This window comes from Cavia porcellus, unplaced genomic scaffold, assembly GCF_034190915.1.
Source record: "Cavia porcellus strain 051 isolate PalLab524CR breed Dunkin Hartley unplaced genomic scaffold, mCavPor4.1 scaffold_21, whole genome shotgun sequence".
Taxonomy (NCBI): Eukaryota; Metazoa; Chordata; class Mammalia; order Rodentia; family Caviidae; genus Cavia; species Cavia porcellus.
This window is the reverse complement of record NW_026947504.1, coordinates 58,931,945-58,958,853: the sequence shown is the minus strand read 5'-3', so window position 1 is coordinate 58,958,853 and position 26,909 is coordinate 58,931,945. Positions and strand designations below refer to the sequence as shown.

At 39.5% G+C, this 26,909-nt stretch overlaps 1 protein-coding gene across 14 annotated transcripts in view; it reads left to right on the top strand.

The window, feature by feature from the left end:
• The window catches only part of Enox1 (ecto-NOX disulfide-thiol exchanger 1), a 568,850-nt gene that overhangs the window by 428,500 nt on the left and 113,441 nt on the right, over window positions 1-26,909 (top strand). For all 14 annotated transcript variants that reach the window (XM_063232742.1, XM_063232740.1, XM_063232745.1 and 11 more), the window contains 3 exons: window positions 5,518-5,730; window positions 21,886-21,992; window positions 25,859-25,976. In XM_063232742.1, the coding sequence (XP_063088812.1) occupies window positions 5,518-5,730; window positions 21,886-21,992; window positions 25,859-25,976 (438 nt within the window). The remainder of the gene's footprint in view (window positions 1-5,517; window positions 5,731-21,885; window positions 21,993-25,858; window positions 25,977-26,909) is intronic.

Here is a 26,909-nt window from a genome sequence, read left to right as displayed (position 1 = left end):
AGCTCTGCTAAGATCATTACAATTTTTTTTTCCTCCTCTTTCTATTGAAATGTGGAACTTTCCTTCCTGGTGTTCTTGTACACACCCAGTCATAAATAAAGGTCCTATAATCCACAGAAGTCTCATATTCTGTGCTTATAATCTTGTTTTTATCTCATCACTATTCTTAAATTCAGGGACTAGATCTCCCTGAGGACACAAAAGAGAAAAAATCAGCTTAACAGTTTGGTTTCTTCCCTTATCATTCTCAACATATAAATTTTATATTCATATCTGTGCATCAGCTTAATACTCACCAAGTTCTTGCCACTCTGCAATACTCTGAAGTTTCAGCTATGACCATAGCATGGACAGTGCCTTTGGGGACTGTGTCCTGCAGTAGTTGTTGAAGGACCTACAGCTGTGAAATCATGACTGTCTTATAAATGTAAAATGAGCATGCACTAAAGATTTTGTTTAACTCAATTAATGAAGAAGCAATAAAATGTTAAAACTGGTTCAAAGGAGAATTTGCCTTATGTTTTGCTGAACAAGAATTCATTTGCATTTTAGGAGAGGAATTATTTGCATCATTATCAGTTTTCCACAATTTATGTTCCATTACATAAAATAGGTGTATCAAAGACAGCTACAGGTTCATACGCCTATAAAATCAAAAGAAATGAGCATTGTATTGAAAGGATATAAAGTAGTCTATATGCCCATTTCCAAGTCCTAGACACTTTTTTCTTTTTCTGGATTGACAGCTATGCTTTCATTGAGTGAGGATTTAGGGTCGGGGGCTAACAAAGCTCATATGAATCTGATCACAGCCTTTCAGGAGTCTCTGCTATCACAGCTGCTGCATTCCATTGCAGATTTTCATTCTCTCTTAACTTAGATTCACCCTTAACTAGTTCACCTGCTTTCACGGAGCCATTTGCTCCAAACTTTGCAAACTTTCTGAGCACGTAAGTCAACAGGAATAAATGCAGATTTACAGTTGGGAGGTCTGCAAAAGGCTGAGTCCGTGCTTTTAACGAGTTCCCAAAGGATATTCAGGCATGTGGTCTTTGAATAGCAAAGATTATTCTATCTGTGATTTTTAATGCACTATGTGGCAAGTGCTCAATAGATGCGGGAAGGAAAAGGAGGAAGGATGACAAAGTCTAAAATCACAAGAAATGAAATGAGATGAGTGTGTATTTATTTAGTTAGTGAGAGATAATGGATGATCTTTATAATGCTACTTTATTAAAAAGCTAAACAATGGTTACTACTAAAATGCTTTCAAAATATTTTTGAATCTTTTGGTAATGTGGTTAGTGTCCTTTGTTTTGTTTTGTTTCATTCGTTTTGTTTTGTTTTGTTTCATTTGTTTTGTTTTGTGAAAGGATCTTGCTATGTAGTTCATGCTGGCCTTGAACTCACTGTATAGCCCAAACTGGTCTCAAGCAAGCAGGAATCTTCTGCCTTATCCTCTCAAGTGCTGGGATCGTAAGTGTGCGCCACCACACTGGCTGATTAGTGCCTTTCTGTGAGATTATCTGATGTCACTCTTAACTATCTTGGGAAGTAATAATGACCTCAGAGTCTTGAATGATAATATGTAATAAAGAATGACAAATGTGGAATTATTCTTTAACATGAAATTAAAATTTTGTATTTTCTGTGATGTTTTAATCATTGAATTTGTGGCTTTCTAGAACTGATCACAATAAACCTATGAGAAATTGAGCATAGTGAGATATAAACTATAAGGGAAAAGGCTTGAAGTGACCCAAAGATTGAAATATGTTTGGGTAGCTTTTACGTCTATTAGCACCTCAAGTCTGGAGTCAAAAGGTGGGAACAGAAATTATTGTTCAGAATACGTTAGGAGAGTATGTCCAAGTTGATGGAAATATAGCAGATAGGCACCAAATTCAATCCATAGTTCAGACACTTTCTTTATGAAAGAGCCTTGGGCTGAGTCTTGGGTGGATGACAGCTGGCGGTGTGAAGGCCCCTAGGATAGAAGCATAGCATGTGCAGAAGCAGGAGGCCAGGGCTGTGGTGTGTCACAAAGACGAGGGTGGCAAAGGAGTCTGTGCTGCTTGAAGGGGAAATGCCAATCAGGGAGGAAGACTAACCAGCAGACATTTCCAGTTATCCAGGTACAATGTGATGAGAACTTCGCTGAGAAAACATAGCGCCATTTTTTTTTTTTTTTTTTTTTTTGTCTTTTTCCTTTTTATCAGTACCAGGGATCAAACTCATGACTGCCGGCTTGCAAGGCAGGCTCTTATGCCGCTGAGCTAAATCCTCAGCCCCCATAGGGCGATTTTTAATAGCAGGTGATACAGATCTACTCAATAATACAGCAGTTTTCCCAATTCTTATTGCGAAAAAGGACATTTTCATATTCTAGTTGCTAAACTGCACCTATGGTCAGAGTTTTATGCCTGAACGTGTTCACAGAAAGTATTTGGAATTTTTATAAGTGCATCTTTGATGTGATTTTTATGAGCAGTGTTAATTTCTTTCCACATGAATAGCTTTAATAATGCTGCAATCTAAATCCTGTTTAAATTAGTTTATAGTGTTTTCTGCTTTCTCAGTGATCTTTCCACTGAATACAAAATTGAATTTACATTTGGGTATTGAAAATGACCGTTCCCAATATTCTTCTATAGCATCTAGAGGGAGTTACTGGCTTAGTCTTAATTAATATAAATTAAAATCACTTGTTACATGGCAACAACTATTGACTAGAGTCACCAGGCATGCTCTAACTAATATGCTTTAAATTTAATCTGAATGTTGGTACATTGATCATGCATCATCCTGTCAGTTTCAGAAAATTCAGAAATGAAGATGAAGTTAGGAGTTTTCAAAACTGTATACGCTCCTTTTAAGCTAATAGAATTCTGCATCCTAGAACTTGCTCAAAATGCTAGGAAAGCTCTTGGCTATTTATTTTTAATAACGTATTTTCATTCTTAATCTTAGGGATGTTGTGTCTTCTTTCTGAAAACTATCAGTTAACTATAATCTGTACCTTATAATTTGTGCTGAATTTAGACTCTAGGTCTAGGAATGAAGAAAAACAGAATATGGTTTTCAGACCATTTACAAAAACATACATTTTTAAAAATTTAAATGTGCTCTTCCTGACAGTAGCTCAGTATATTTATAAAGTGTGTGATCATGAAGAAGAGAAAAAAACCCACAAATGTGTGAGAGAAAGAAAGATGAGCAGCACTGTGCTTTCTCTCCTTGCAAGCTCCAAAAATATTCAGCAGTTTTTCTTCCTTGGTACTGTGTAGAGGCTTAAGCCACAGCAAAGGTTGTATGTGAAGTCTTTGTGTGTGAGGTCAGCGTTCCCTTTTGTTGTTGTTTTTTAAGGGGAAAAAAGATTTCTTATAAGTATTAGGGTTATTTCTGCTGTCTGTTCCGAGGCCCATTCTCCTAACATATATTGGCAGGGAGAGAGGTAGAAAGTGTGGAGGGAGGCAGAATTTATTCTGACTGTAACGGTCGCAGTGGGCCTCTCACAGACATAATGCTAAATTATGGGTCTCTCTATGGGCTGAGCATAATGTTAAGTTGTATGATGGATTTTTATCTTCCACAAGCCGCTTCAGTCCATGAAATGAGATAAGAAACCACTGCAGCTGGAGTTTACTGAGAGTTGAACTTGCACTGAAATTCCAGAGTTGACACAACTGCATAAGCCAGCTCTCTTATGCTGGCTTATCAAGAAGAATATACTATGCCTGTGGACTGAGATTTTCAAAGAAACTTGAGTCTTTTGCTCGCAGGTGATCTGTGGGCATTCCCAAGCCAGTTGTCTCCTCTGCTACCAAGTGTAAACGCAGAGGCAGTAGATTCATTCAGGGAAAAAAAGAAAAGCTTCGACCCCCAAGCTCCGAAGGTGGCTGCTGAAACAGAAGAGGACTGAGGACCCTGGGAAGCGGGTCCATAGGCTGTCTTATCTGCTGGAACTGCTTTGCATTGGAAAAGACGGAGCATACAGCACAGCCTTGAGTCAGGCTGAGTCTTACCTTCCAGCAGTTCATGCTCAGCCTAAGCAAACAACAGCTGCCCGCAGGCAGGTGTGCCTACTCTGAAAGGTGGCTTTTGGGGAGAAAGGAACTGAAGATTATTTACCCAGAATCCTACAAAATTTACAGATGAAATGCTTGCAACAGTCCAATGATTCATTTTTAAAAACATGTCAAGGAAAAATTAAAGTCCTCAACCACTCTTGAATCACCTCTTTCCATCCATCCACCTGGAGTGCATATAAATGTGTAAATGTGAACAGTGCAGGAGGATACCTCTGATAGTCCCCCCAGGGGAACAGAAGTGCCTGGCTCACGGTAGCACCAGTATTTGTCCAATTAATGACTAAGACCCTGAATATTGCAATCTAAATTTGCCCTTCAGTTTTAGAATTAAGAGTCTGTCTAGTTTGCATGAAAACATACAAGATATTTTCCCTAACTCACATTGTCCAGAGATCAAAAGAGAAAGAAAATATACAGTGAGCCTTTAGCAGCAATCAAATCGATTAATGTTGAAATAACTGACATACAGCTTCTTATTCTCATTAACTTAAGCACCTTCACACTTGCTTTTTCTCCACCTCCAAGCCATACAATGCAGATTTGTTCCGGTAACCATTCCCAAGCAGGCAAGTCTGTTTGCTTTCTTTTGCATGAAATTTATAATTTACGGAGAAGTGGAACCTTATTCCTCACTCTGCCCAGATTCAGCCAGGCTTTCCAGTAGCCTTCTGCAGCAAACACTGGCCGGGAACAGTCTTCTTTGTGAAAGATAAAGAAACATGCTATTTTCCAGCCTAATTAAATATGTTATGTTAACCCTAAAATGAAAATGCTTTTGAACTACAATAAAACAAGAAACGACTTACTCCTGCTCTTGGCCTTGGGAACAAGATTTCACATTACAACCAGCTTAAAGTAACTTAATTTATCATCTAAACTTGGAAAATTAATTTAGCTGATTCTGTAAATCAGAAAACAGATATCACTTATATTTCTCATAAAGGAATGAAGGAATGAAGTAGAGGCCAATATAGGTCAATAACAGTTTTTCAAGTCAGTATTAAAAAAGGGTAAGACTGGGGATTTAGGTCAGCAGCACAAGTGCTGTCTGGCAGGCATGAGGTTGTGAGTTCAATCCCTGTAGCAAAAAAAAAAAAAAAAAAAAAAAAAAAAAAAGATAATAAAGGGTAATCAAGGTTTGGTGTAAGGTGGGACTGTAACTTAGAATCCCCAGAACGCCCTACAGCAATAGTCATTGGAGTTGTTAGGTGAATGAGAACATCTTGGGTCATTCCATGGTGCCATAGTTACATAAGAAAAGAGAAGTTAAAAGATGTTGGAGCAGTTAGTCTCAGGAAAGCTGATTTGTCAAGTTCTGAGAATGTGTCCACCAGGGTAGACCTTGCCCTGTCTTTTGAGAGGAAACGGAACAATGCTTGTTTTCTTGCCTTGTCGTGATTTGTGCTTGGTCATTTTGCATTTCTAGATGATAGCAAGTTTTCTGAGGCTATCACAGTGCTGCTTTCCTGGATCGAACGAGGGGAAGTGAATCGACGTTCTGCAAACCAGTTCTATTCCATGGTGCAGTCGGCCAACAGCCACGTCCGCAGGCTAATGAATGAAAAAGCTACCCATGAGCAAGAAATGGAAGAAGCCAAGGAAAATTTTAAAAATGCCTTAACTGGGATCCTCACTCAATGTAAGTAAAAATTCAGGGGTCATCTCTTTTGTTGTGATTTTTGCCTTTTCTTTTGAATTCATTTTATATTTTCATTTGGGGGTAAGTAGTTCAATAATCTCCCATTTTACTCCATAATGAATGACCAACCTCATAACCTATTTCATGTTCTGTGGCACCTTGGAGGAACACGGACCCTGCCCTGAGAGTTTACTTCTCAAGGTGAGCAACGTTTCTGTAGCTTTTCCTCAGAATACGATGGCCAGCCCCAGGGCAGGGCTGCCCAATGCACCCGAGCTTGGAGGACCCATTGCAGGTCACAACCGCACCTGTGGGCTGACCACACTGTCCACCTGCAGGTTGTCCACATACTCACATGTCTTCCTAGGCCTGACAGTAGAAAGCAGGCCCTGGACATGTTTCCCTGGGGCTCAATGTAAGAGAAGGTGCTGTCAGTCAGAAAAACAACTCCTCAGGATCCTTTATTGGAGGTGAACTTTAGCTGTCCTCATTGGCAACGCAAGAGTAGAAATTTTTGTCCTTTCTTCATTTGGAAAGCAAATTTCCTGAACTCCCTAATGTCAGTGATTTTTCATGTCCAGGTCCTAAATTGATGAGAGGGTATTAGTGGAGCTTTCTCATAAAACAATAGCCAAGGTAATTACCCAGGGCTCTATTCAAAGAAAGGGTATCTGCTTTCCCTGTGGGCACTCTATCTGTTTCTATAGTGAATATCAGAGCGTAATGCATCACAGCTGCCGAAATTCTCATGCTTGGTTAATGCCACTGAATGACACTGTAACAGTGCCGTGCTCTTCTCTGTACCAGCTATAGGAACCCACATGCCATAGTGACATATGCAGTTTACATTTTCATTCTGATCAGAAGTATTATTTGCCTGAATATAGTATGCCAAAATGCCTATTACCTCTTTCACCAGTGTGAACTCAGACAATAATACATCTATTCAAATGGGACAGTAGAAGGGCACAGCAAGCCAGTATCTTTCATAAATGTGAAAGTATCTCATATAACTGTGGTCGAGACAAGTTTTGCAAAAACCTAGAGCATCATCTAATGAATTTCCACACATAAACTCTGATAGTGTCTGAATATTCAGCTTGACAGTAATCTGTCTTTAAAAATAATAAAGGACAAAGAGAAATGAAACGCCTCTATCTTTACAAATAGATGTCAGACCACCCTCCCTAGATTCGCCAGCCTTGAGGAATGGCCCTTTACTCAATTGCGTATCTTCAGAAATTCTATAATTAAGGGTTATTAGAGAATAAAGAAAACTATTGACGCCAGTTTTAAATAAGGGAAGAAATAATGGTTTAGTGGTCAGGGGAAATGGAAGGTTAGATTTGAAGGACAGAAATGGTGAGGGGGAAAGGCAAAATAATTCCAATTATACAAGTCCTGCAAAGTTATGGCAGGACACCATATGCCTAAAGAGTAGAATGTTTACCATATATTTACCTTTTGCCCACTGACCCCAGCTTTAAAGTTCTCATTCTTATGCAATTTATAGTTCCATCTGGCAGGGAAGACTGAACCCTTAGCTGTCACAGGGAAGATAGGCAGACTGTCATAGGTTAGAACAGGAGAGCTTTTTTTTTTCAGTAATTGTTTAAAGGAACACATATTAAAATGTATTCATATGATGTAGAAAGTATACGACATGCTATCTATTATTATATGGATGCAAATCAGTGCACATTTTAAAGATAGATAATCGAGACACAAAAAAGTATAATATGGGGGGACCCAAATATCAGCTTTTTAGTTACCAGTAAATCCCACTGGAAAATGGGGTTGAGATGCGTTGGAGTGGCGTCAGGCTCGCTGAGGATAGAGCATCCGGCCCCATGCACGCTGAGTCCCCAGAGTCTCAACCTGGACACCTCAAGGGAACAGAGTAGAACCTGTGTATCCTGAGAACAGAATCAGCGATGGGCAGAAAAGGAGCAGGAGCCCACCTCTCAGACATCACAGGGATGGAGATCACTGTCCTAGATGTCTTTTAAGGACCTCCATTTCAAAAGAAGCGAAATCAGATTTTGCTTTTGTTTTTCAAACCCGGTCTTCCTCCCATTTTTAAAAATTATAGGGAAAATTATTTTAAGAACTTTTTATACCCTCTGTCCCCTACCACCAAACCCCACACCAAGGCCCTGAAGAAGTTTCTACCTCATTTCTACCTTGAAAGGGCCTCCCTGTTCAGCCACTCTCCTCCTGTGGTTTAAAGGCATGAACTTTCTGTGGTGCTATTTGTTTTCCTAGACTGTTAGTGTATCCCTTGCTGTCCAGGATAAAAGTGGAGTATTCATAGTGAGCAAGGCTCCTTGGAAACCACTTTGTATCGTAGCCGTGCAGAGTTCCTCCCTCCCATCTTTACTCTGGTTCAGTCTCTCTTCCACACATCATCTGCTATAAATCCAACCACATTTCCTCTACCTGTACACCTTGGGCAGCTTCCTGTTGCAGATATCTTCGCCCTGCCTTACCCACAAAGCTCTCTGGGCTGCCTCATCAGTGTGTTTTATCTTGACTCACAGTGCGTATCCCCACTGACTTCCTCCCTTCTTCCTGAGCCTGTCAAAGCTCCTGCCCACCTCTGCACCATCCCGCATTCTGTTTCCTCTGCCCAGTATGTCCTTCCACTGCTCTTTGCTTACTTGAACCTTTCTCATTCTGTAGATCTTGGTTGAAAGTGTCTTTCAGAGAGATCTTTTTTGTCAACCTTTTTATAGATTCCCCATCATTTCATCTTATTAAGATCCTTTGTAACATTTACCCAGATGTGATGACTTCATAGTTTGTCTGGTGGGGATTATTTTAACACAGAGGGATATGTATTTTTTCAGTAGTTGAAATCAATTGCTTGGGACATAGAAATATGCAACAAGTATTCATCTAGTGGGATGGGGAGAGAGCGAATACAAATGAGCATTGAGTAAACTGAAAGAGAGGCAGGCAGGAAGCCTCGAATTCAGAAATTCCTGGTGACTTCACTGAGCAGTGAGTCTTTGGGTATCAGCCCCATTTGTGGTAATATGATTTCAACTTGCTGCTTAACAAATCAAACCAAGTAGTTAGTCGTGCATGGAAATTCATTCTTTACTGCACTCCTGGTAACAGGCTATTAGAAGAGTTGAGGTAAAAGAGGAAACAAACTGGAAGATCCCTAATGCAGCTTTGCGGCCACCTTCACATTTGCCATGTACTCATTAATATTTGGGAACCCCCCCACACACACACACACACTCACACCATAATTTGAATCTGGCAAAGTACTTCGGTAATCAGTAGATCTCAACAAAAATTATGAAACCCTTGCTAATCTTACCAAATTACAGTGCTGGCTGGGGGTACACATCTCACCTGTGGAACATCTGAGGGTTCTTTTAAATGTCCCTGATAACAAAGCTCTTTGAAGATGACTTAACTATAGAGAGTGTCTTCAGTGTAACATGAATTAGTTAGAAGTAAGGAGAATTTCATGTCTTACTGAATAGCCTCAAACTTTTACATTCTTTTTTTGAGCTTTTTATAAAGATGGCTATTTCCCCAGATGTTCAGTTCCCCAAGTTCTCCATTCACCATATTAGCAGTTAGCTACCTGATTAACCTGGTAGGCATATATATATTCATTGTCCTGTAAATTAGGTAGATCTCATCTCCTGTCCTTAGTTTTCCTCTCTCTCCTTCTCTTTCCTCAAAAGAGAAGTTATATTACTTTCTCAATGCATTTTCTGCTCTCCCCAGTTTGGTTAATGTGGCGGGATGAGTTTGATACCAGTATTATGGGCTTCTAAAGCAACAACTTCTAAAATCACGGTGATGAGCATACTTTCTGTGTTTTCCAGCAACAGAACCAGTCAAAGCTCCATTCATCTGTATCATGGCAGACCCTACAAGAATCACATTTAGCTTTCTCACTTAGAATGAGATTTGTATTATTTGGTGCTAATATTGAGGAAATAGCACCTCAGATTTCTTTCTTCTAGTTGATGAAAAAATCTGGTTATTCAGTGGTAGTCTTGAGTGATAAGGACCCCATTACTGTCCTTCATAGCCCCCCTGGCAATAGATGACCAAGAGTATTGGGAAATTGTTCTCAAATCATGGAAACAGGTGTATTTAGCAAGTAGAACATAACTAGTGTCCTGAGGGAAGGACTTATTTAACAACCTCTTGGAAAGGTTCAACTACATTTTTAAAGCTCAGAACATGGGGAGCTCCTTTGTAGATTTCACTGAAAATAGCCCATTGGTCAAGTGGACAAGGGAAAGTTCGGAATGAACCCATGAAGCTAGACAAGATGCAACAGTCTCCTTACTTTTGTTGTTTGTATTTGCTGCGTTTGAAAAGCAAATGTTCAAAGGATTAGACTAGAATGTCATCCAGCCACCTAGGAGTGTGGTGGTTAAGACAAAAGATATTAATATAGTTATTTTTTCTAAATACGTCAGTATTGAGGTTTAATTGCAGTGTTGGTATTTTGTGACAAGTAAGTGGGTTTCAATTGCAGCTTGGCACTTAATCTCTAAGAGGTTGATCATCACTAATCTATGAGAATCAAAGCAAAGATGCTATTCCTGAATTTTAGCACTTAACAAAAAATTTTTTGAGAAAAAGAAACCCCAAGAACTGTTAAGAATAAGTTGTGATTTATGTCAAGTTCTGTATTAAAATCCAGCATTTGTCTTCTAGTTTTGATGGCATTCAGTTCTGCCAGCATGTACATAGTTTTAAACCTTTTTAATATGTCTGGTTTTGACAGGGAGCAGATCTTAGATATGATCAAGAAAGCATTTTTTAAATCTAACTGCTGCTTTAAAGTATGAAAGGGCAGCCACCAGACACAATTAGCTACTCAGGTTTACCTCCATTCACTTCTGATTACAGTAAATTTTTTCTTGTGGCCGTGGACTTGTTCTCATTGAAGGTGTTAAGTAAGGACATTATTTATCCTGATTTGGCACCTGGAGCTTTTTCTTCCTCCATGACCAGCTGGATAGATCTCATTTGCTAGACAAAAAAGAAAGAAAAAAATTGCAGCCCAGGTGAATCATCTCGTTCTCATGTCTTCTTATCACTGTATCATTCTCCTCTCACTTTTCTGTCATTTCGTAACCTGTCCATTTGGCAAAACTTTTCCCAGGTGTTGCTACTCAAAGGATTTTGAGTTTTGATCTTTGCTTTTTAAAAATTCGTGCTTCACAGAATCTCCCAAAGGCCTACACATTTTCAGTTTTTCAGTTGTGAGCAGAGTTTATCATTTCAGAGTTCAGTCAGCAGCTGAGGAAGCATACACCACCACCACACCGCACTCAGTTATTAATATGCATGACAAGATAATCAGCTGTGCATGCTTGTTATGACTCAAACACACCTAATAAAAATTTTAGCACTCCGTGATAGTCCCACTTTGATACTTTCCCAACAAGCTTCCTGATGAAAGAGAGAGAGAAGGAAGCAAAATGAAGGAAAGGCAGAAGAAACCAGATGGCAGTAGAAGAGGACCTATTAATATTAATTTAAGAATATGCACCATAAATATAATGAGCATGAATGAAAAGCTGAATTGTAGTACCTCAGAGCTAAAAGGCACCACTGGGACCTGATGGACCAAACTCTCATTTTACAAAAGAGAAAATGAAGCAGACATGAGACTTCTTGGTTATTTATAGAAGTTATTGGGGGAAATTATAACCACAATTCTTGATTACTCATATGGTTTGCTTTGTAATACAATGTCTGTTTCTTTTTTAAGTGAAAAGTGGCAATTATCAGAAGAAAATTTCATAACTACAGATTCATAGTTTTTAGGTAGAGCTGAAGAGGTGAGCAGGCATCACAGTGAATATAAATGTTGCTGCCTGGTCAGAACCTGAAGCTTTTGCTTGTGGCATCCCTTCTTTCCCGTTGCACACATTGGCTTATTCTGCAGCCTTTGCCTGAAACGCATGTCCCCCTCCCAGGGGCAGCATTAAGCTTACGACTGTCATACTTCCCCCAAGGAGCCTGTCCCCTCTCTTAGCACTCAGAGCCATCTCCTTTCTCCTTCCTTCTGCAAAACTTGTTAATTCTATAATACTTGAGAACTTTAGTAATTTTAATTATTTTTCATGTATCAGATTTCTTTACTTATTTTCTTCTACCAGGATTTTAAGTTAATGATACAAGCCATATACTAATTTCTTCTCTCCTCATTGAAACACTTCTGGGCTTGACATGATTTCTATATGCACATGGAAGATCACAGTACAAACACTGATTTTTGAGCAATAATAGATGGAAATAAAGATACTGGAAATTGAACTGGAACCGAATGATTACAGAAAATATTCTTAAAGTTGCTTTTTTAAAAGAATAGATCAGCACAAGTGATGTAGCTCCAATGCATTATTCTCTTCAAAATGGAGCATACAAAATATACTTTCTTTGTAAAATTTACAGTACTAGTGTCAGGACACTGTTACTCATCTTTAGAGATTAGAAAGGTTAGCACTATCATACAACTTTTCTGTATACATTCATGATAGGAAATGGCATCAATCTCATTTTAGGCCTCAAAAATTGTAAATGGTGGAGACATTTTTGCCTTCTGAAGAGCTCTCAGCTCTGATGTCATTTCGAACTTTAATTAATTTCCAAACTCCTTGAGTTTCTGTTTCCTCATCTCTATGATAAAAGAATTTAAACAGATAATCCCCTAAAGTGCTCTAAAATCCCAGTCCTTATATCAATAACATAAATCCTTTCATGTCTCTGGATACCTAAATGCCATATGGTTGCCAATGGCCAAATCATGACTTCCAAAGCTCCTAAGGTGATCACAGAATGAAGGATCAAACGCTCCTCTGGGCACATGTTGCACCTGTGCCATGCAGTGGTGGTTACCTCTGCTGTGAGTTTGAAGCCACATTTTTGCTGTGAGAATGCGTGCCTGGTACCTGTAGAGGGTAAACCCTGGTAAGAGTTATCATCAGAGAGAACTGCACAGCACACTGACATCCCTCTCTGTCACATCTCCATTTATCTTCTAGGCTGAAACCATAAAAGTCTCAGCTGTTTGAATGAATGATTAAATTCATTGTGCAAATATTTATCAGGGTCCTATTAAGTGCCAGGTCACATGCTAAGTGTTAGAGTGAAATGTGAGGTTTTCTGATCTCTGTGTGTGCTTTGATCCACCTTTTAAAGAGATTCGTGTCATTGTCCACATTTCTTCTGCCTAAAAACCTCTCTCTGAAATCATTCACTCCTTAGGAAACTCTCAGTTAAACACTTTTTTATTTCCATCAAGGGAAATGTGGTTCCTGTGTCCCCTGCTGTCGAAAAAGAATTTTATGAAATGTGAAGATACTTTCCCATGTCTATAGAAGTCACTGCCGTAGTGCATTCTTGGAAAGAACAAATCCCCATAACTGCTTTAGCAACTCAACAGGATTTCTGTTTCTCCTCAAAATCATGCTGGTAGCTGTATTTGCCAGTGTGTTAAATGCAGGAAACATAATTTCCATTAAAACTGAATCTTTGTTCTCAATAAATGTCCAGAGAAAAGAATTTTTCAAAAGCTTCCAAAGTAACAAAGTCATATGAGCATAGAATGTTCTATTTCACGGATACAAGGCTGATAGCTGATAGTAGAGGACACTACAAGTATCTCATAACTGAATGGAGCCTTTTTTTAGTATCTTTTGTTTCATTTTTCACCAAAAATGTAACTCTGAGTCAAAAAATAATGTTAACATCCAAAAATGAATTTTTTAATGTTACCAAAAGGTAGAGAGAAATTAAGTCTTATACAATGGAATTATAAAGAATTGTAAAAGGCTAGAATTTAAGATTTAATGCAATGCATGATAGTTCATGAAGCAGAAACACTTAGGAAGAATGAAGTTTTTGAGAGCTGAGGAGGAAAAGTCTAGAACTTCAATATCAGCCCCATTCTAGAGGCTGGAAAAGAAGCCACAGCTAAGCAAGTGGGAGGGAAAGGATGCGTGTGCTGATGAGGGAGGAAGGTGGGGAGACAGAATTGGCACAGCATATTCTCTTCATTCAAGGCATTCAGACATAGGAAGTGAGGTGGACTGGTTACTCTTTAACAGAGTTGATGTGTTCTAAAGTCTTTGCAGCTGAAAAGGAGTCACAGTGTTAGTGGTCCAGTGGAAGAAAACTGGCCAGGGAGGGAGAGGAGCTGCAAAATGAGTGGGTTTTCTGCAGGAGACAAACTGCTGTGCTGATATGTAGGGCACCTGTCACAGGTAAGTAGGGCAGCTACATGCCCTGCACAGCCACAAGTAAGGGCTGTTCATTCCTTTGCAGAAAAAGCCTAAGCCTATGCCACAGGCTCCCAGGACTGAAAAAGAGATTCAAGATTGCCTCATGCAGCCCTCTTTGGCTTGCAAGGTCCAAAGCCGGTTAGAGTGGAGGCAGGACCTGACTGGACCAGTTTCCTCGCTCTGCCTTGGCCCTCACCTGCAGCCTCAGTGTTGGATCTCTAATGGGTCCATCAGCCCCACCTCTTTCAGTCTCCTTCCACCAGGCTTACTACTCTACAAGGATTGTTTCAACAAAAGGATAGAACAGATTTCAGATAACAGAGAGGATGCTGAGGACACACACTGAGAATTTTGTGCTAGGCTAGCGGACTTAAAAGAAATAGCGGCTCTTTTTCTCTGACACTTCTATTCTTCTCCATTATGTTTCAGATTACTCAGTAAACCTTTGAAAGGAGGTAAAGGCATCTTCCTGACACATCACAACCTCAAACGTCTGGTTTCTTTGCATTTGCATTGGAAAGTTCTACTTACCCACAGGTCTCAGCTCAGGGTCCCTAAGGGCCTTCCCCACACCCCCTGGAACTCCTTTGCAGCTGTTCTCATATGCTGATTCAATCAAGGATGTGGCTGTCTCCTCCCCAGGCTTTAATTAACTGAAGGACTGCCACATGTTGGATTCTTTCTGTTTCCACATCTAATACAGTGTCTGGCATGTAACACATCACAGGCTCATAAGATGTTGGCCCATGTGGGTATGAAGACATAATTTGAAGTTGAGCAGATATTATTTCCATTCCCAGCTTCACTTGTTAAATATGTGGCCTTGGATGAATAATTTTATTTCTCCATAAATCTCAACATTTTTGATGAATGGAATGGGTATAACGTACCTACCTCAGTGAGTTTTTGGAAAATTTTAATGAGACAGAAATTTTAATAAATCAGGTTTTCAAATTTAGCACTGGAACCACCCGAAGAGCTTGTGAAAGTGCAGATTACCAGACAACCCCACCCCACCCCTCCCCTCCTTCCCTTCCCGCCTCTGGTTTCTGATTCTTTAAGTCTGGCTTTTGAGTATTTGCATTTCTACTAATGCTGATGATGGGAGTTCAGGGAAGACACTTGAGAAATACTATTTTAAATCTTTAAGCATAGTGCCTGGCCCATTATAGTTTAGTAAACAGAAATAGCCTGCTACTATTGGATGGTTTTCATGGCACCAATGCCAGATGAGCAGAGATTCAGAAAATTGGGGGTCGTTGTTTTGAGGGAAAAAGAGATCCCCAGAAACCAGGTCTTTCCCTGTCTTGCTGGATGACTGCTCTTTAACAGTGAGTCAGCTACTGAGACAAGAGCAGGTTTGATAAGCCTGGACTTGTTTCTGTTGTTTATGATAAAATTTCAAATACAGATATTGCTAGGACAGACATTCGGTTGTCACGTAATTCTTGCCTTCTGTCATATACCAAGAATGGCAAAAATTAACTCTGATTACTCACTTTGGGTGAAGAGAAAAACTGAAAAATATTTAGTAGGCATAAATTCTAGCACAGTTTGCCAGTGGCTCGCAAAATTGAAAATTCAGATACTCTTATCTATTCTCCTTACTAAGAACTTTTTATAAAATAATTACATAACAATGCAAAAGATGTATAAGGATGTTCAGTTCAGCCTTGTTAATAACATACATGTAAATGATTTTCATGATATGATAAGTGAAAAAGCAAGGTACAAAACAGTGTATATAATATTAGCACTCATATGTATAGAAAAGGTGTCAGAAAATATATGCATAGCTTTTTTAATAAATTGCTAGAATCTTAATACTTTAAAAGAGAAACAGATGAAGGGTATCTGAAAAGGAAGGTAGACTTCTGTATTTTGTTTTAGTACTATCCACATATGTATTGCTTTTATTAAGTTTATAGAAGTAATTTAGACAAGGAATATGTAGGATTTAAAAGGCTCTGTAAATGCTATGTATTGGAAAGCCATTGAAATTATAATCTCATGGAGTTTTGTTGCTTTCCACCATATTTGAACATGTGAATTAGTAAGTGGATTTGCTTCCTGAAATGCTCTGAGTTTTCTGCGTATCCTTAAAAGTCAGTCTGCCTATTATCTTTCCATTTATTTGAGCAATTTGGCCATTTCCTACTAGCTTGAAATTTGCTAAAAGCATCCTCTTTCTTTTTTTATAATTTGATCAGCACAATTCTCTTTATACTTCCACACCCATTCTCCAAAAAAACACAAACATCTGGCTTCATCTAGATAGGAAGTTCACAAGCAGGAAGTCTGTGGTTTGCCTTCTCAGCTCAGGTTTAACAGGGCTGCAATCAGTTCACAATGTCATGTGCTGCTGCTTTTACCCATCTCAAGACAGAAGCCCCCAAAGCCTTTATTCCTCCTCTGCTTAAACTTCCAGTGCAGGCCATTGTAAACCCTGGCCTGAGCACATTCTCCCATTTCCTAGGCTTCTGGCCAGGCAATCAGAGGGCTCCTGTGCACAGCCCTGCACCCAGCTATGGCAGGAGCCCACTTCCTGCCAGCCCATACTGACCCACCTTTCTTCCCTCCCTGCTAGTGCCTCTAGGAGTGTCCTGAGAGAGTGACTCACTGCATTTTCTCCTCCCCATTTTTTTACTCTGGGCCAGAAAGCACCAGTTCCACACTATATCTAAAATCTTTTTCTTTTACCCTTTGACCCGTAAAAGAATTCCTCCCTAGCTTTTAATATTTAAAAAAACAACAATAACACGTTAGGGTGGGGGAGGTCAACTATTTCATTTGTGATATGCCTGAAAAATCTCTTCTGAGCTATTCACAGGGGATTTAGAAGAATACTATCCCTTCAAGGAAAAAAAAAAATCTCTGTGAATCCTACAGAGTTAAGGCTCTAGCATGAGCTCAGACAGCATTAAAAACAAAAATTCAGCTTGAAAATTTTGTTTGAGGTGCTTTATGTAGGCAAGCCTGCTGCCTGGAAGAATGTAATCAGTTGCTCCAGATATTTGGGGCACTAAATGGATTTAAGACTCTTTCACAGCTATTTAGCTGGAACAAGAGGTACAGCTGTGAGGACAGCGCGCGCTACAGGAGAAGGGCTGTGTCCGTGCCCTTTGGCAGACAGCCTCCTCCTTTCAATACCGCCGGGCTTCTCTGCACAGTTTAAACTGCGGGGTCTTGTACAGCCCAGAAATGTGCGATTTGCCCTCTCTGCAATCCTCTTTCCAGGGGAGACTTTAAATGCAGGCTGCCTCTGCTTCAGTGGAAGCTCTGTTCTGAGCTTCCCCTCCCTGGAAAGACTAAAATCAAATGGGAAGAGGTGCACTATAAACTCAGCAGGTGCCCACACATTATGGGGTGGGGAAAAGGTCAAAGGAAGTTCTTAAATTAGTTAGTCTTAGGAATTCTTTTTTTTAATTTTCAAGACGTACAAACATGTGAGTGTGTGTGTGTGTGTGTGTGTGTGTGTGTGTGTGTGTGTGTGATGAGTGATTGTGTCTGCATGTGCACAGTGAATAACCATGGGTAGGGTGGTAGGGCTGCAGCTGTACAGAATGATTAGCAGTCTGATAAAGGGCCCCTTTTCCCACCTTTATATTACTGTAAACCTGTTGGGTACACATGGGACTCTAGTGTGATATCTATGACTGATATTCATGAAAACTTTTGAAGAATTGATTACTTGATTTTCTCATGAGTCTCAGCCAACCTAACAGGCAAAACACAACAGAATTTAGGGAACATTTTATAAGGGATCTTGGGTAAATTTAAACTTTTGTGGGCCCTTTTGTTGACAGTACCTCCAAATCTTTGGGGTACACCTTGAACAAGTAATCAACACTCAGAACAGGATTTATGTGGGATCAATTATGTGGGACCTTCATAGGTGCTGGGTAGGGCATTGATCTTGTCGCCAGGGTTTTAGGTCTAGGGGTTTCAATAGGCCAGGCTCACCTACTCATTCCAAAATGCCAGTCTGGAAGGCCAGCAGTGGTGCAGGGCAGCATAAGGGCTTGATTAGCATGGTCATACTGGGAAGAAAAGACGGAGTCTCAAGATCTTGTCTTGGGGGAGCTGACAGGAATTTTGGAGTTTTGTAGAAAAAGAGAACAAAAGCAAGATTTGGGTGTGTGCCTAAGTGGGGGCTTTTCACAGCTGGCAGAATAGGTAGTCCTGGTCAAGGAGTGGTCTGGTCGATCAGAGTCTCTAAGAACCATCATCCTTGAAAGGGAATTGTTCCATGTGAAGCAATAGCACACACTTGGGGATAGTCTCACTGTGAAACAATCTGTTCTGCAGGGCTTGCATTGCTTGGGAGTATTTCTGGTCCCTTGTCATAAAGATGTCTAGCAAACAGACCTATCATTGCTGGAATCTAACATGACCAGAGAAGAGCGTGACTCAGGGGAAAAAAAAAAAACATTATAAAAAGGTAAATGAAACCAGAGAGGAACAAAATGAAGCTAATTTGGCCAGGGACTGAGCTCTGCTTCAGTGGAATTTTTTCTATGTGGACACAGATTTCTGGAAGCTGCATTTTGAAACAAATTCAATGCCATCTTATTTGTTGTTTATCTCTTTCTGAGAAGAATTTTAAATTTTCTTCTAGTTAGTAATACTTGTAGCTTTACTTTGTACAAACAAGTAGTTTGAATTGTCATAAAGAAGTGAAATAGTTGCTTATTTCAGGGACTTCTTTGGTGTCACTCTCCGAAGACAATAAAAGATATGTAATCTTCCTGTGATGTCAATACGGCAGTCATGATTTATGATTTTCAAAATAAGCTCTTTTTTTTTTTTTTTTTTTGTACTGGAGATGAATTCATGATTTCGCACTTGCCAGGCAGATTCTTGTGCCCCTGAGCTAAACCCCCAGCCCGAAATACGCTGTCTTTGGAGGATATTCACTTGGCTATGCTCATTGAGGCAATTTTTCCCTAATGAAGATGAATTCATACTGACCCAACTCTTCTTCTAGAGTCTTTTGTGAACACAGTAACTTTCATTTGCAAGACAAATGGCTTGTTCAGCAGCAGTCTATATAGGAATAAGAGAAGTAAACTAAGCCAGGTAAATAATTTGAGCGTGTTTTTAAAACTTAATCTGAGTTACACTGTTTTCATTTTTCTGTTTGGTGAAATTGTGACTATGGAGGGAAAAAGCATAAAACTTATGAGAAAGATACAAAATTAAATCACACTTAGTTTTGCTTTAACTAGAACACTGTTCCCAAATGTTGAGAATTTCAGACAAAGCTGTTTGAATTCTGACTTTCTGAGCCTCCAGCCCGTTCTTCGGTCCCATTTGGATGGCTTGCAGACATCCTCTAGCTCGAGGTGTCCAAAAGTAAATTCCTTGTCTTCTTTCTCAGACCTCCAGCTGTGTTTTCTCTCTTGGCCTCTGCTGTTTTTCCCAAGCTTCAGTTGTCCTGCTCTCCTTCCTTCCTCTCCTGTAGCATTTCCTCTTCCTGCCACACAGCTGCTCGCTGCACACTTCATCCCCGAGCTGCTGCCTTAATTCAAGTCTCCATCATTTCTCCCAAGCAAAGCCTCCTCAAGGGCATCTCCCCAACCTGCAGCGCGACTGTAGAGGAGCATCCACGCTCTTTCGTGCTTCTTCTCACCTAGTGTTAGTTCCGCCCCACCAGCTACTTTCACGTGAAGTCCTTCCACTGCTTCAGCCTTTGACTGGGCCATCCCTGCTTCTCTGCTGAGCAAGCCTTGCTTTGCAATGGAAAGAATCGGGACATATCTACTGTATGATTAAACCTGAATAGATCTAATTTTACCCTCCAACCTGTGCAGTATTAGGCCACTGAGTATGATCTTTTAAGTGCTTTCCCCTCTGGATTCTTCCATGTACATTCCAGGTCTCTTTTATTTCCTCCACCACCTTGAACATACACAATTTTTTTCTTTACTGTATCTTATTTTATTAAGAGCCTTCCCTAATTCGTAGCAGAATCTGACTATCACCACCCGAATACTCAGCTTCAACCCTTGTGACTCTTTCCTCTCAGATCTGGGGTCAGGACACCGTTGCTCTTCCTCATCTAGCAGATGCCAACAAAGGAGCTCTGCTGTTAAAAGCAGTGAAGCCCATTACTCTTTAATAATCTCATGATCACCACCCCTGCCGGTTGATCTCACCTGAGCTGACTGCTCTGTTGCCCTTGCAGAAGGCACTGAAATCACGATGAACACAAAGCCTCGATGGCCACACTGACTGGGTTCCCTCCTCCTCCAGCCGCGCTCCACACTGGGGGTGGGTGGCCGGTGAAGCACAGCACTTAGAGTAGCACGGGCAACTAATCTGGCAGTGCTGCTTCCTCCAGGAAAGGCCAAGGAAGGCAATCACATGAGCTCCGAGAAACTAAAACACATGGATGGAAACCTGCCCATGAAAATTCAGTGAAACAAATTCATCACGTGACGTGATGATGGGATTTGCCAAAATGCAGAGCTTTTGAGGTTTTGCTCAACTAGAAAATAGTACACATAAAATCCTCCTGTGAAAATTATCCATAGATGAAGCAATAGTTATGAGCATTATAAGTTATGCACATTATTGTGAGAGAATGGAATGAGCTTTTATTTCCTTCTGCTCCATCATATGCTTGCTTATTTTGTGTGTTAAACTTCAAAACCATGGCACTGAGTGCTGTTCTGTTGTGCGAACTATTCTATTACTCTTCAGAATTCTGTAACTACCAGAAAATCTGGGTGTGCTTTGATGTCCTTTTTTTGAAATAGAGCTTTGGGATTCACTTGTGAAAGATTTATGTTGATAGGGCATTAGCATCCATGAGAACCTAATTTTAACGGAGCCTTTCTACCTAAATATTTAGAAATTCAGGTTTAACCATATAATTAATTCAACGCTCTAGTTTCCTTAATCCTATCATTACTACATCAAAAACTTTAAGCAGGATTGAGTTTAGAGTTGGTTGGCTCCACTCCTAATACCTTCTACTAAGATTTCATCCCTTTTCCTATATAGTTTTGTTCACAATTCCTGAGTGTTTATCACTGTGATTGTACCCTGTGCCGAAAGCAACAGAAGTGATCAGTGAGGTCAAAGTGATAGAGTTAAAACTTTAAGTGGTTTGAGAATTTCATGAAAGTGATTGTGGAGTGACACTGGTATGTGACATGGGGAGCTACGGAAGGCCTGAAGGTATGGAAATCAGACCTGGATGCCATGCTGCTGGCCTGGTGAGCTTTGGTCAGCCTTAGAGCTGAGATGGTGGCTCCTGCAGCCTTTCTGATGGCTAAAGGCTTGGCTGCGGTCAGGGCAACAGAGCCAATAAAGATGCAGGAGCAGAGGGGAGATATGACACAACTGTTCACTGCCTCGTCTTGGAGCCAGGACACGGTATTATCTTCAGATACACGGTAATAGCTTCAGCTGAGTCTTTGAAGTAGAGACAAAAGGAGGAAGCAACAAATGTTTGGCTCTTTCCATTCAGCCACTGTACTTTGGCTTCCTTTCTAAACCCCTATACAGGCACTATGTTATGTACCTTTATGCGTATGTCAATGCTCGGGTTCTTATCTCTACAGACTTAGATGTATAGCGTTCTCAAATCACATATTTAAACAAGAGCTAAAGAATTCTTGGATGTAGGTGCCCATGACCTTTTCCCAGTCATATTTAGAATGTTTTATCTTAAACTTTTGAAGACAGACTTGAAGGGAGACATCCCCAACCTTGCTAAAATGTAAGTACAAAAAGACACAAATTGGATGGATATTGATGATGTTGATTCTGTTGTGACATCATCCATAGACTCCTAGTGTCTTTGCTTTGCTTCCCTATAGTGATCACAACATAAATTACTTGTCTTGTTTGACTTCCTTGTTCACCAAAGTTGAGCAGATTGTGGCCGTTTTCAACGCTTCTACCAGACAAAAAGCTTGGGACCATTTCTCGAAAGCTCAACGCAAGAACATAGACATTTGGCGAAAGCATTCTGAGGTTGGTGATTTTATTATTTCTTTTTAACCACCATCACACAGCTGGATTGGCAGAGAATAGTGTGGCTGCAGCCATTGTGGTTTTTGTTACAGCAGGCAGTCCTTCTGCCATTGTCCTGTCTCATTGTCAGCTCCAAATTCAGCTCAAATTTGTTCTTTGTCCACAAAAGCAGCTGACTTCACACTTAGAACATATTTTCCCCTGCAAAGGGAGAGAATAATTTTCTCCATAGTAGTGAAGAGCTCAGAAATAAACCAAAACACTTTGCATAATAAATTAGTTTGAAGAAAAGTATAGCCTAATATAGAAACTAGTTTTTCATTTTAAAATGCAGATTTTTCTCTTCAATGTTCTACGTGATGATGACAGTTTGCTCCTTGGGCTAGAAGTGGCAAGTATGCCTTTCATTGCTCTCATCAGAAACCATATCCTGGTCCCGTGCTAGCCCTTAGGTTCTATCACACCTCTCCCAGAGCAAATTTCACAGGGGTGTGACTGTCCAGGCTAGCTGAGTCCACCCTTCGGCATCAGCACCTCTGTCAAGTGTGAGTATCCACCCCGAAGGAAGGAATCCAGAACTTGTCTTTGCCAGATCTAGACAAACAAAAATGTGTCATTAGTCATTGGTCATCCAGCTGTTATTTTTAAACTCCACAGTGTAGTGTACGCTTTGAACCTGTAATTTAAAAGTAAGTATACTGTCTTTGCTTGCTTCTTTTTCTTTTAAATAAGAGAATGTTTTCATCTGGATGCCTCTTCATCTCTAGCATGTTAATATTAAAGTTCTCTAAATGATAATCCCTTTTTTCAAAATCACAAACGTATAGAAGGTAAGGTTTATTTATTTAATGATTTTGACTCACACTTTTAAAATAAGTATTCTATAAAGAGTTTGAGGAATCACAAAGTACTGTGATATCAGTCATTTAAGTAACATTTTAAGTGCCCATTAACTAATGCTAAATTCAGTTGAATACCAATGGCACTAGATGTAACAGCCACATGAATACCAAATGACTTCTTTATTATCCCTTATGGTGAATACTGAATGACTTTACGTTAATGGGACACTTAAAATGCTACTGTAACTTGTTAAGATGAGCATTTTAAAAATTTGGTTCACTAATAACTAAAAAGTTTGTTGGTGACTGATATGATGCTGTTTTTCTGTTCAGGATTATGAATAAGAAGGAAGCAGAATTTCTCTTTAATTTGGTTGTTGGGTCCAAAACAAAGTGTGCTCTGATGTTCTGATGTTCTCCCTGACACTGTCTAGGAGACCCAAGTCAAGCTGACTTTTCAGGAGGGAAAAAAGAGCCCTCTGTTTATGATCCAATATAAACGTTGAGGGTTATGAAAACACAAACTGGAATCCACAATCTATGACTCAGATATGGGAATGATCAGCCTATAAGTGATTTAATTTTTTTCTTCACATAAAACCTAAAAATGATGAACAGAAATTTTAAGAGAAAGGCTGGTGGCATGATGCAGAATAAGCATGGGCATGAAGAGGCCATCATTAGTGTGTGAGTGTCAGCAAATAGCAGATACTCCTCTAAATTGCCTGCCTCCTCTGACTCCACTTCCCACCATCCTATTCCCCTGCCTTCACTTATATTGGCGCAGCACTGTCCAGAGCAAGACCACCCTGCATTGACCCAAGGCAGCTGCTTGCTCTGTCTGTCTGTCTTGGGGTACAGAAACAGATATGCTCCAGAGGGATGACGGAGAATAGTCCGCAGAGGTCCTCCGTGCTTGTGTGCCTCTGTGCCTTCCTGCCATTTCAGCTGCCTCTTTTGGTATATTAGGAAATGGAACTCTAAATTACCTTTGATTTTCTCTCCTACATGTTGCTTAATTGATTAAATACCAGTTGGTAATTTAACATTGTGGATGATTTCTCAGTTGCATATAAGCTTGATAATTGGCTTGATTTTTTCCACATTCCCATGTACAGCATTTGCTAATTATCTGTAACACCTCTACAGATTTATTAGTGTGCTGCTGATTTACTGCTGAACCAGGGCGGCCTGTGGAAACACCTTCAGTTTTTCTTCTCCACAATGTTTTCCCATTCTGTCACGCTTTCCCTCAGAAACAACTATTATATGACAGCTGGCCACTAACTGTAGGAACTAACCAACAGACCCTTTCAGCTCAGTTGTTCCTTCCACCTGACTTTTGTGTTTTTAAACTACCTCTTTAGAAACTAGAGTCTTTGTTAAAAAAAAAAAATAAAAGTTAGCTCTCCACCTCCTAAAAATTTCCCCAGTAATCACAGGTAACACTTCCAAGATCTGTGTTATGCAAGGCAGAATTGGCATGTCTTTCTTATAGGTGGTGTGGTCAAGGAAGGAGGTATCTGTTATCACAGTGGACTTTTGGCTGCCCTGTGATTGCCCCACCCCAGACCTTGCCTATCTGCCTTGTCTAGCTTCTGTCTTTTGAAGGTGACCATTCAAATACTTTTAGCAATAAATAGTCCTTCCCATCATGCGCAGTTAGAATTGTTAACTCAATAGAAAAAGGAAATTCAGAACACCTTCAACATGGGGTTATAGAGCCACATCAAATGGTCACCGGGACAATGTTTAGAGCCAGGTTACTATTAAATCAGGTGGATTACCTTAGTTTTACCTGTAGGCACCTGTTAATTGTAGGTTTATTACAAGATAAAATTATTTTAAATATTAGTCTTTTATTTAGAGATTTCAGTTCAAAGGAGAAAAGAATAATAGAGACATTTTCCCATTTTAGGTCTTTTTGAAGGCAATCTATATAAGGGAACGTAATGAATTAGGATTCACAAATGAAAATACACAACTTAGTATAAATAATGATGTAGCTGTTTAATGTAAACAGTTACATTGTCCTCATTTTAGGCACAGTAGTAAAATTATTGTGTATTCTTTTTACAGTGAACTATCACATAAGCTATTGCATTCAAAAGCTTTGTATTATTACTAGTTCCCATATAGGTGAGTAAACAAAGGCTCAAAGAAATTGAATGACATGATTTCATTCTCTCCTCTATTCAGTGCAGAAAGTGAGATATAACCCTAAAATCTATGGCTCTAAAAGTGATACTGAAGCAGCCATCACCACAAAACCCAAAACCTCTTTATGACAATGTGAAATCCACACACAAGAAGGCATCCATTTAGTTTGCTCGGAAATAGCTTTGGAAACTTAAATTTTGGCTATTTGGATTATATGGGAATGTGCGTGATCACACAGGCCCATGCAGAGGCTCTGTGTACATGTGGAAATAGCAGATATTATCATCTTAGCAAATTAAATATCTAGGATAATAGTAAGTCTTTTATGTGCATTAACTCATTTTGTCCACAAAGGCCTTGATATCATAATATTCTGGTGAAAAAATTGAGGCTAATATATATGAATAAATGATACTAAAATTAAGCCATGGGCCAGTGGTAAACTAGGCTTTTTAAAATTTTCGTTGCTGCTGTTCTTAGCCAGTAGTTATAGTCCCTGCCACGAGCCACCCATATAATAGGTATTTCTATGTAATCCTTGCAAAAGCCCTACTAAGTATATGTTATTATCCCCTCTCTTTTTTTTTTAAATAAATGAGAAAATGCAGACTCGAGAGGTTAAATATTTTGCTCAGAAGCCCTTACCTAGTCTTTGATGAACAGGAATTTCTTTCACTTGACACTAAAGCATACCTCATCCCCCTCAGAACTTCCTTCTAGATTAGGTGAGGTGATGTTTGGGTAAAAGCTTCAGGCTATAAATATTAATATGTCGGTCACAATATACCCAAAGGTATACCCATTGGAAAATTGTATGATGAAGTGTGTCCTAGACTCTGACCTTCATATACCCTCTGCTTTCAGGAGCTCCGAAATGCTCAAAGTGAGCAGCTCATGGGCATCCGCCGTGAAGAAGAAATGGAAATGTCCGATGATGAGAATTGTGACAGTCCTACTAAAAAAATAAGAGTCGATGAATCAGGTAATGCTGATAACTCAACGTATCCATGAAGTATCATACTGAGTGTCCAAATCATAGACTGGGATTAGGCATTGGAGAATGAAAATACAGCTCTCTTTTACTTGACTTGTACTAAACTTTCATCTTTGAGTGACTGTGTCTTTTATTAATAGGACTTTAAATTCCTTCTTAGGAACAGAATGATTTAAATTGCTCCAATTGTTTCTTAATATGTGGATCTGGGGCTATAATACTTTTTTCAGAGATATTTGCCTGTCTCTTAAAAATCCTTTTCCAAAGTATGGCAGCAAGAGCCAATGCTGAAAAGACCAATAAAATTTGATTTCAGTAGTGTACTTTTTACTTGAAAATTGTTTAATTCCTAAGGAAGCTTTCTAGTCTTTGAGCCAACATGATAGAAAATTAGACATTTTCTCCAATACATTTTGGCTCACCTAACCTAGAATCAAAAGGAGGGACCCATGTGGTACCATGGTAGTGGCATCACTTGAGCTGTAAAAAAGGAGGTAAGTTTAGAAATGACCTTGCTTTGTGTGTTCTGTCTAATCTGAGCTTGATTGAAAGTCTCTCCTTGAATCATATGTAAATTCTTTGGTATTTTAAAATTAAGCAAGGAAATGATTATTCAAAATTTGAGATAACAAGAGAGACAACTTCTCTGGAGGGAAGTGGTAGTCTAAAAGACCCGAGAAGGCCCACAGTTGCTGCCATTGTCAGAAAAGAAAATTAGAAATATGGTAATGGTTTGATCTGTCTTTTTGTACATATCCATCAGTAAAATACACACCTATCTCAGGTTTTGAACAGAAAAATTGCAGGTGACTAGAAACAGAGTTTTGCTAATTTGTTGGTAAAAATACAAGAATAAAAGGAAATAGTTATTTTTGCTCCCTTTGTTCACTGAAATGAACTGAAAACAGACTAAATAGAAGG